The sequence below is a fragment of the Cervus elaphus genome, chromosome 11 (assembly GCF_910594005.1).
Source record: "Cervus elaphus chromosome 11, mCerEla1.1, whole genome shotgun sequence".
NCBI classification, from domain to species: domain Eukaryota; kingdom Metazoa; phylum Chordata; class Mammalia; order Artiodactyla; family Cervidae; genus Cervus; species Cervus elaphus.
In genome coordinates, this window is record NC_057825.1 from 66898411 (window position 1) to 66909951 (window position 11541).

At 44.4% G+C, this 11541-nt stretch overlaps 1 protein-coding gene across 2 annotated transcripts in view; it reads right to left on the bottom strand.

The window, feature by feature from the left end:
• The window catches only part of EML6 (EMAP like 6), a 276659-nt gene extending 265872 nt beyond the window's left edge, over nucleotides 1-10787 (bottom strand). For both annotated transcript variants that reach the window (XM_043918006.1, XM_043918005.1), the window contains exons 1-2: nucleotides 10592-10787; nucleotides 9326-10056 (exon numbers count right to left, since the gene is read on the bottom strand). In XM_043918006.1, coding sequence (XP_043773941.1) covers nucleotides 9326-9522 — 197 coding nt within the window. In that variant the 5' untranslated portion in view covers nucleotides 9523-10056; nucleotides 10592-10787. The remainder of the gene's footprint in view (nucleotides 1-9325; nucleotides 10057-10591) is intronic.
• Between the last annotated feature and the right edge of the window lie 754 nt (nucleotides 10788-11541).

The window sequence follows — 11541 nt, forward strand, 5'->3', positions numbered from 1 at the left end:
TGACGGAAGCTGGTTGGAAATGCAGGATGTCAGGCCTCACACAGGGCTTACTCAGCTACATGTGCCTGGGTGACTCCTATGCACAATGATATTTGCAAAGAACTGTTTGCTGTCAAGCACTTTAATTACATTTAAGACCAATCCACATATGACAAATCGAATTAAACCTACAAGAGGAGGCTGACGGCTAAAGATGTGTAGTCTGCTGGCTAAAGGATGGCTTTCTGTATGGCTCTGCCTCCTGGCGAAGGAGTCCGTCCCAGAAGAAGAGCCAGCAAGGCAAACCCTCCCAGCAGCTTCCTTTTTCTTGTTTGGTAGCAAATACATCACCTACATCACAAAGGTGTCCAGAACCGCCTCCTTGCAGGTAGGAGAGCCTCTAGGACAGCCCTGCCTAAAGATGCTGCCATGGAATAGGTTTTCACTTACCACAGTATAATCTACATTCTTGTTGACCACTGGTGGTAGGGCCTATATAATTCTTTATAAGAGAGCATACTCCAGGGTCATTATTTTCAAGCTATGACCCATTATATAGCAGCCATATTTTAAAAACAAAACCATGGCCATATATTCTGAATTAAAAGGGATGTACGATATGATATGAGCAAGTATACTCATAACAATAACCGAACAAAATATTTGTGAGTGTCCTGGGAAATCTAGGACATATGGTGGCAAAACCCATGAGGCATTAATGACCTGGATGAGACTTACTATGACCTTGTCTTTCTCTGGATATCTAGACCAGAATTCTGGCCATACCAGGTTCTTTCCCATCCTGGTATCTTTGTACATAACCTTTCTTCTCCATCACATCTTCACTTACCTGCCCCTTCTCATCCTTCAGATTTCAGCTTAAACACCATCTCCCTAGAGTGTTGCTCTGGACACCTTATCTAAAGTAGCTCCCACACCCCACTTGACCTAGCTCCGCTCTATGGTCATTCCCTCCTTAGTACTTAGCACAATCTGTATTCACCTTGCTGTCTGGTTCATTCATTTGTTGGCCTTCCCCATCAGAATGGGGGCAAGAACTTAGTCATGCTCAATGCTGCACCTGGTGTATTCTAGATACTAGTTTTTGATTAAGGAGTAAATGAAAAAGTAAAATCTACCCAATTTACAGAATATATAAATCTTAATAAAAATCACCAGACTAATAGCTTATTAACAAGAATAACAGTAAAATAATTTATGAACAGACCATAGGTGGTTTAGTCACTAAGTCGTGTCCAACTCTTGTGACCCCATGAACTGTAGCCTGCCAGGCTCCTCTATCCATAGGATTCTCCAGGCAAGTATACTGGAGTGGGTTGCCATTTCCTTCTCCAGGGGATCTTCTCAACCCACAAATCAAACCTGGGTCTCCTGCAATGCGGGTAGATTCTTTACCAGCTGAGCCCTTTCATTACATGATCATGCCAATGAGCAAGGAAGTAAGATCCAATGAATAGAGGATGAGTGACTTTGCTTAAATCTCTTTCCCTCTCTGAGCTGTACCTGTAAAATAAAGGCTCTCTCTCGTGTGTGTGTGTGTGTGTGTGTATGCAGTGTCTGGTACAGAGCAGGCACTCAACGCAATACAGGTTTGATTCTTTATAGTTACCTCTAAGTTTCCCTTATTCAAACTGGTCAAGCGACTGAAGAATATGAAACCAGATCTCCAGGCCTTCCTGTGAATCTGTTTACCCAACACCCCAAGCCCAACCATGGGGCTCTCTCTTCAAATTCAACAAGTGCAATTGTGTGTACTTGCAGTACCAGATAATTTTAGCCATGTCACAATTGAGAATTAAAAAAAAAAAAAAATCTTTTTTAACACCTCCAGCAATTCACTGCTTCAGGTCATTGCTTCAAATCTGGTGATGTTCTAAGATGAACTTGAACATGGTTCCATTTGTAGATAGAGTTCTAGTGATCTATTTCAAATAGCCTTATATAAAGCACGAAACTGGAAAACAGAGTTACAAGGAGTCAGACCGAGTTCTGGTTAGAAACAAGGGACAGTGGTAGAGACCATAGTGACTAAGAAAAACTAAAGAGTGTGTAAAGCAGTGACGTGATAGCTCTGGGCTTTGGAATCAGACTGACTTGGGTTCCAATTTCCACTCTACAAACTGCTAAATAGTGACCATGGGCAACATCTTTAACCTCTCTGTGCCTTGGTTTTCTCATCAATAAACTGAGGCTAACCACAGTACCAACAGTTCTATGAAGACCTACAAGACCTTCTAGAACTAACACTCAAAAAAGATGTCCTTTTCATTATAGGGGACTGGAATGCAAAAGTAGGAAGTCAAGAGACACCTGGAGTAACAGGCAAATTTGGCCTTGGACTACGGAATGAAGCAGGGCAAAGGCTAATAGAGTTCTGCCAAGAGAACACACTGGTCATAGCAAACACCATCTTCCAACAACACAAGAGAAGACCCTACACATGGACATCACCAGATGGTCGACACCAAAATCAGATTGATTATATTCTTTGCAGCCACAGACGGAGAAGCTCTATACAGTCAGCAAAAACAAGACCGGGAACAAGACCGTGGCTCAGAGCATGAACTCCTTATTACCAAATTCAGACTTAAATTGAAGAAAGTGGGGAAAACCACTAGACCATTCAGGTATGACCTAAATCAAATCCCTTATGATTATACAGTGAAAGTGAGAAATATATTTAAGGGATTAGATCTGATAGACAGAGTGCCTGAAGAACTATGGATGCAGGTTCGTGACATTTTACAGGAGACAGGAATCAAGACCATCCCCAAGAAAAAGAAATGCAAAAAAAGCAAAATGGCTGTCTGAGGAGGCCTTACAAATAGCTGTGAAAAGAAGAGAAGAGAAAAGCAAAGGAGAAAAGGAAAGATAACCTATTTGAATGCAGAGTTCCAAAGAATAGCAAGGAAGGATAAGAAAGCCTTCCTCAGCAATCAATGCAAAGAAATAGAGGAAAACAATAGAATGGGAAAGACTAGAGATCTCTTCAAGAAAATCAGAGATACCAAGGGAACATTTCATGCAAAGATGGGCTCAATAAAGAACAGAAATGGTAGAGACCTAACAGAAGCAGAAGATATTAAGAAGAGGTGGCGAGAATACACAAAAGAACTGTACAAAAAAGATCTTCACGACCCAGATAATCACAATGGTGTGATCACTCACCTAGAGCCAGACATCCTGGAATGTGAAGTCAAGTGCGCCTTATAAGCATTACTACAAACAAAGCTAGTGGAGGTGATGGAATTCCAGTTGAGCTATTTCAAATCCGGAAAGATGACGCTGTGAAAGTGCTGCACTCAATATGCCAGCACATTTGGAAAACTCAGCAGTGGCCACAGGATTAGAAAAGGTCAGTTTTCATTCAAATCCCAAAGAAAGGCAATGCCAAAGGATGCTCAAACTACCACACAATTGCACTCATCTCACATGCTAGTAAAGTAATGCTCAAAATTACCCAAGCCAGGCTTCAGCAATACGTGAACCATGAACTTCCAGATGTTCAACCTGGATTTGGAAAAGGCAGAGGAACCAGAGATCAAACTGCCAACATCCACTGGATCATCGAAAAAGCAAGAGAGTTCCAGAAAAACATCTATTTCTGCTTTATTGACTATGCCAAAGCCTTTGACTGTGTAGATCACAATAAACTGTGGAAAATTCTGAAAGAGATGGGAATACCAGACCACCTGACCTACCTCCTGAGAAACCTATATGCAGATCAGGAAGCAACAGTTAGAACTGGACATGGATAACAGACTGGTTCCAAATAGCAAAAGGAATACATCAAGGCTGTATATTGTCACCCTGCTTATTTAACTTATATGCAGAGTACATCATGAGAAATGCTGGGCTGGAGGAAGCAGAAGCTGGAATCAAGATTGCTAGGAGAAATATCAATAACCTCAGATATGCAGATGACACCACCCTTATGGCAGAAAGTGAAGATGAACTAAAGAGCCTCTTGATGAAAATGAAAGAGGAGAGTGAAAAAGTTGGCTTAAAGCTCAACATTCAGAAAACTAAGATCATGGCATCCGGTCCCATCACTTCATGGCAAATAGATGGGGAAACAGTGGAAACAGTGGCTGACTATTTTTATGGGCTCCAAAGTCACAGCAGATGGTGATTGCAGCAGTGAAATTAAAAGACACTTACTCCTTGGAAGGAATGTTATGACCAACCTAGATAGCATATTAAAAAGCAGAGACATTACTTTGCCAACAAAGGTCCATCTAGTCAAGGCTATGGTTTTTCCAGTGGTCACATATGGATGTGAGAGTTGGATTATAAAGAAAGCTGAGTGCCGAAGAATTGATGCTTTTGAACTGTGGTGTTGGAGAAGACTCTTGAGAGTTACTTGGGCTGCTAGGAGATCCAACCAGTCCATCCTAAAGGAGATCAGTCCTGGGTGTTCATCGGAAGGACTGATGTTGAAGCTGAAACTCCAATACTTTGGCCACCTGATGTGAAGAGCTGACTCATTGGAAAAGACCCAGATGCTGGGAAAGATTGAGGGCAGGAGGAGAAGGGGACGACAGAGGATGAGACGGCTGGATGGCATCATCGACTTGATGGACATGGGTTTGGGTGGATTCCAAGAGTTGGTGATGGACAGAGAGGCATGCTGCGGTTCATGGGATCGCAAAGAGTCGGACACGACTGAGCAACTGAGCTGAACTGAACTGAACTGAACTGAACCACAGTACCAACATTATAATACTGAAATATTGGTTCTGCTTATTACGTTCGTTCTCAGCCTCAAGAATCTTATATACATTTACAAATGAAAATATTCGGGGTGAAGGAACGGCACTAAATGACACATATCAAGTGAGCAGCTTTGGTCACAAAAGATACAAACCTTTAGGAGTGCAAGGCACTTCTTCATCTAACGGTGGTAAAAGGGCTCATGGGAGAAGCGAGATTGAAATGGATGGGGCACTTAAGACAGAGATACAAATAGGCTCCCTGTGGTGGCCACTTCCTATTTGCCAAACACTGTGGGGAACCTTGTATGTTATCTCCATAAGCTACAAGTTAGATAACTTTAAATCTCCACTGCACTGATGAGAAGCTATTTTATTGATGACAGTTGAGACTCACAGAGATTTAGAAATTTTCCCAAGTCACCCAGCTGGTGGCAGATCTAGGTTCAAAATCAGATTTGTCTGACCAAAGCACATGCCCCCAACCACTATGTCACTGGGGAAAAGGATTGGGAAGAGATGGATGAAGGGAGAGAGAAATCATTTCAGCATGAGGCAGGAAAGTACAGAGTCACGGAAAATAAAGGTATAAAGGTAGGTTAATACCAAAGAGAAAGGAAAACTCAGGAGTTTGGACTTCAGACTGTGGGCAATGAAGAATCACTGTTTTGTTTCTGGTGTATGTGTGTGTTTTTAATTAAAAACTACACTACTGCTATTTTTACTAAGAGCATTTACTAAGCACCAACTAAGGGCAAGGCCCCACACTAAACTATTTGCATATATTATTTCAAATAGTTACCTATTTGAAATTGAAATTCTGCAACTTAGTTGTTGTTAATTTCCTTCTTACAAAAAAATGAGGCCCTGAGAGGTCAAGTCACTCACCTAGATACCTCTAGTAAATGGAGAGTGGATTCAAACCCAAGTGGGTGTGAAATCAAAGTCAGTGCCCTTTCCCCTAACGTGGTACTGCAGAAAAACCTCCCTTGCAACAGAGAGCCAGGAAAGAAGAGAAATGAAAATGAAGACAGGGGACCAGTCAGACACAAAATAGGGTCCCAGAATAAGAGAGAAATGTCTCCACTGGAGTCACTATGAAAATGATCAGGAGGAGACAGACAGCAAATGTGTGCATGACCTTTTCTTTCATTTGCTCCAGTTCTGTGTCATCGTCTGCTACCTGCAGCAGAAACCAAGTTAGTAATTATTCCTGCCTTGATTACTGTCCTTGCCTTCAAGCCCCGATTTGAGTGCTTCTGTTGCTTTAAGCATCTTCCTGTCCCATCACAATGCTATCAGAGGTAAAATATGGCATCATCCGCTAATCTGTTATCTGTATTGAAGGGTAATCATTCAAGAGAATAAAACTAAGCCTCCACATCCAATAAATCACATTATGCTTCACATATCAACATTTTTAAAAATCTGACTTAAACACATAGTCTTTCAAATCAGGAGGACACATATGCTGAGCTCTAATGAGCTCTGCCAAATCCTACATTATTATTAAAGTTCACCGTGATCTCAGAGATGATATGGTTTTCTAAAATGGAGTATGGCATCAATATCTGTTTGGCTGCTTTCTAGTTAGGATTCTAGGGAAAGTAGCACAATAAATAACGCAGTAGAAAATGTATGCATTATGAATATATCATTCAAACAAATGCAAAATCTATGTGGATGATTACTTAGAGATTCCATCAAATGAGATGGGTTAGAAGTTTTAATATTCATGTCATAATTCCAAAACACCCCAAACATTTTTGCACTAAAATCTTAGCTTTAGTCCTCCTCATTCAATGACAAACATTAATATTTTAAATAGAAAATCAGTAGTATAACCAGTTCTGCAGAAATGAGTTGAAATTCATAAAGATAAAAGAATACATATTTCTTCTCCATATGTATAATTAATACACTAATATTCCTAACATTTTACAGTATTAATTTCAAACATCTAATATGTTTCTGAGAATAAAGTTATGAAGGAAATGGCACTTAAGAGTTCCATATACTAAGGATGAAAACAAACATGGTTTATATACTACCTTCACTGGATTAAAGATATTTACATATATAAGATAAAGCAAAATAACAAAATAAATATTCCATATTATCTAATTTTACAGCTCCCATTTGTGTTTTTTAGTCTACTTGGCTTAATTTTATTCCTATGTGCAAACACATAGATGGATATTAAAGAACTCTGCTATCCTACACATACTCAGATCCAACCAAATAACATGGGAAATTAAGTCCTTTTTCCGCAGGCAGCCTTGCTACTATGTCACTATTCAGCATAAGGATGTAACTGCCTTAATAAACAGAAACTAAATCATTGGGGGTTTTGTGTGTTCAACAATTGAAGCTCCCTGCAAATACAGTTAGACAAATAAATTCATTCACCTTTTCTTCAAATCTGAGTGTTTCAACTAAGTCAGATATCACGACAACCCCACTAGTCCAACAATCTGTCGTTAACAGTGCTTTACTGCAACTCCACCCTTCTCCCGCCTTCAGTTTCAACAGTACAGCTATTGGTTTTTTCCTGTTAGAGGAAAAAAATTAAGATGAAGAGTTCAAATTCTCAAAGTAGTTCAGTGAACTGTCACCTTACTATTATTTAACCGCAGGGAATTTCCTGGGTTTTTTTTGTTTTTGTTTTTGTTTTTTTAATTTTTATTTTTGGCTGCACTGGGTCCTCATTGCTGAGAAGAGGCTTTCTCTAGTTGTGGTTAGTGGGGCTACTCTTTGCTGCAGTGCACGGGCTCTTGGCATTCAGGCTTTGGTAGTTGTGGCACTTGACCTGAGTAGCTGTGGCCCACGGGCTTAGGTGCCCCATGGGCATGTGGAATCTTCCCAGAGCAGGGATCAAACCTGTGTCCCCTGCATTGGCAGGCAGATTCTTAACCTCTGGACCACCAGGGAAGTCTGAATTTCCTGTTTAATTGCCACTCTCTCCCTTCCCCAAAGGACTACATCTTATTTTGACGGTGTAATGGAAAGCACTGTGTTAAAAAAGGGCAAAAACATAATGGGTTTTAATTTTTAAACGTCTAACCTTTTCATGAGTCACTGTTAATCATTTGCACCTGTGACTTTAATAATCAGCTTGGAATTACAGAAGCAGAATCTCCAGGACAGAACTAGGTAAGAACTCCCCAATCACAACCATTATCACAGCAGGGAGACAAGAAAGCTCTTCTGTCAAATGTGACATGAAGAAAGTTTTAAAAGTCAGTTCCCCCAAATCTCAAGAACAGCAGAGCTCCTAGTACTTAAAATCTTCATCTTTTAAAAGTCAACATTTTTAATATATATATTTCACTATATTTTAATATATTAATATAGTTTTTTACTTTCTGTAACATATTCTTTCAACTTCAGGGCTTGAGGAGGAAAAGGGATCCAGAAAAATCACAACAGTACAAAGTGGGGTGGGGGGAAGCAAATCTTCTAAAAAGCATCCTTCCCATGGAGAAATTAAGGCCACTAACATTATGCCACTGAACCATTTATTTCATTATGAAATGAGACATACAGTACAAGCGGCAATATTCTGAAATGTGATGGAGGTTGTTCTACATCAGTGAACACACAAGTCTGGAAGGTATAAATACGGTCTCTGTCAGCTGTAGTCCATCCTCAGCAAGTCATTTTCCCTGTGGGCTGAGGCTCCCATATCGTGGAAACCTTCCCCAACTGCCAAGGGCTGAAAAGGAATTCCTTGTGAACAGCGTCTGGACCACACCTTGTATGGTCACAGGAGAAGCTGACAAGGGCTGGACAAAGATGCATCTAGTCCAAAGATGAGAGGACAGGGCCAAAAATCAAAATATATCCCTTTACAATTTAATAAGGAGGACCTTCTAAAATGGCTATTCATCCAGTTTTGTCTTCACCAGTCCCTGCCACTCACTACTAGATGTTGGTCATTCTGTAGGCTGGCGGGTAGGGTTTTGTTGTCCAGAAACTGCCAATCTTTTATACCCTCAGTGATGGTGTGGAAGCATCCATTTAGTGTATGAATATGATTCTCAGCACTAAGTCACTACCAAGTGAAATATTAGAGAACAAACTCCCCACCCACTGCAGAAATTTCCTAGTTTCCAAGCATCTGGAAAGAAGATCCCAAATTACCTTTAGCAAAATTTCCTTTTGGTTTTTTTTTTTCCCCCCTCAATCCTCTTACTTGCTGAGGAACCTTCTAAAGAGCCTCCCAAAGATGATACCCACAGTTGAGGTTATTGGTCCTAAATTTTCCTAGTAAGGGAGGGAAAGAGAAGTGTTTAATAGGTCCCTAGGATCCTTCCACTTGTAGCAGGAATGAACACCAAAAAAGCACCAGGACACTTAACTCCTTAGTGATTTAAAAAGCCTTGCTGAACAACAGAGAAAAGAGATTTCTCCCTCCCCACCTGCACCCTGACCCTGCTTCTGCCCCAGCCTTAGAATCAGCAGCCCTTCTGTAATTCCCTGAGGTGCCAGAGAGATTCCTTTATTCCATGGGGCGCCCAGATCTGACCCCACGAAATCCCAGTTAGTCATCCTTCTCACCCTTCTAACCTCCACATCCAACCCCTCCCCACCGCCCCAGGCCACCTCCTTACCTGATAATGTCGTCGTTGTGTCCCAGGAAGAATTTTTGGCTGTGCTCGCGGGTGTTGTAAACCACCCCGACCCCAGCCACAAAGTAGACCACCTCCTTGCCGGCGGTGTAGTACAGGTTGTTGCGGCACTGGTGACCCCGGTACCCGTACACCCACTCCAGCCGGAGCTGGCAGCTGGGAGCTGTCCGATCCGCCATGATAAGCCGACCCCACTAGCCCCCCGGGCCCCCCGCGCACCGGTCCGCGGCCCCTGCGCGCCGGGTCTGTCCTCGCCAAGTCTCTGGCTGCGGAGGACCTGCAAAGGGCTCAGCGTGCAGCGCCGGGCGCTGATTTCCGCGGCGACGCACTCACACAGACCAGCGCGCCGGCCGCCACCATCATCCACCGCCGCCGCCGAAGACGAGCCGCCGGTGCACGGCCGCCAGACCCCGCCGGGCGCCCCGGCTTCCTCTCCCCCGGGCTAGGCTTCTTCACCCGCGCGCGCGCGCCCGCGCGCCTCACTGCACTTGCGGGCTTCGGCCCCCGGGAGAGGTTCTTGGGAGGGTCACCCCGCCTTTTAAATCAAGGATCTGCATATCCAAACACTGATTACCCAGTTCGCTCACTGAAGTTTGCAGAGCGCGGGGCGGGGGCCTCGCAGCAGGCAGCGGGATTTATTCTGTGACAGCTTTAATTTGACAAGGAACTCCGGTAAGCTTTGCCATCGCCATCCTCGGATCCGAACTGACAGTCTACATCCAGGAGGCGAGAGCCAGGAAGAAAGAAACAGATATTTTGCATAAGTCACCCAGTCCAAGCAAATGATCCCCAAACTAAACCAAGTTTTTTAAAAAAAATTGTCAACTATTCCTCTTTTCTCTCTCCAGATCCATCTCCCCCCCCCCCCACCCCGATCCATCCTTTTAATGATACGAAATATGCCCTAAATGCTGCCGGGTGGTGGTTGCTGATACGATTTGAAAGAACATTTGCTGTTTCCCCATTCAGCCACGGCAAACACGCAATGGTCATTTTTTAGACGCTCCAATTAGTTATGTATGTATTCAGAATTCATATCCTCCGTGAACCCTCTCTTGGCCGAAAAAACCAAAACGAACTTAACAGCTCTCACTAATCAGGAACACCAATGACAAGCTTCATAAAGATCTTTTTTCTGAATCGGAGGAAACTGAGACACTACGGTAGCTGGAGGCAGGAAAACACAACCTACAAACGCTCTCAGTCCAGAAGACATTAAATAATTAACAAGTGATCAAAATCCTGTACCTCTCCCCAGAAACGTTTGCGCTAGCAATGGGGTCCCGTGGGTTCAAGGGTCTCGTCTCTAAGCCCGGCGTGGGGAGGAGCGCCCACGGAACCACTGGGGACAGCGAGCCGCCACCACCACCCCCCCACGCGCACACACGTCCCAGGCATTGGTCGATGCCCACCCGAGGGATGCCAGCCCCCGGGGACAACCCGGCCTGCGCACCGTGCCGCGGCGGCGGCGTCCCGCACTCCTCCCACACCCGATCCAGGCTCGCCTGCGGAGCACCCCAGCTCTCCCGCCTCTAACCTCTGCTCTGAAACGGCGCCGCCTGCACGTCCCGGATCTCACAGGGCAAGCAAAATCCTCTGCTTGCCCGCCCCCCACCCCCCCGGTCCCCCGCCCCTTTCTCCGCCTCCCGCACCGAGGACGGGCTTCGTCACTGGGACACCACGGGAGACAGGTTCTTCCTCCAGTCTAGGCTCCGGGGGCGGGGCTACACCGCCGCTTTCGGGAACCTAGGCTGGCGGGTTACTAGGCGAAATCTCGGCGCTTGGAAACCGCGACGCCCCGGAGCGCTGGGTCCGCCCCCTCCCTCTACGGCCCACATTCCCCCCCCCTTCCCGATGCATTCTGGGAAATGCAGTCTGCTCCACGGGGCCTCAGGCAGGGAGCTCGCGGTGCCAAACCACGAATTCCAGGATTCCATGCGCCCAGAGTGGGCGGTATAGAGGCCGCTAACCACGTCCCAGGTGCTTGCGGTTCTGCAGAGCAGAGGCAGGCACACCGAGTGCAACCTCTGGCTCGCGCCCTGGGTTCCCTAGTGACTGAGCTACTGGGACGCGTGCGTGTACAGCTAAAAAGAAAAGCAGTAAAGTTGGAATAAAGACCAAACCATCTCTATACTGAGAGAAATATCAATAACCTCAGATATTCAGACGACACCACCCTTATGGCAGAAAGTGAAGAT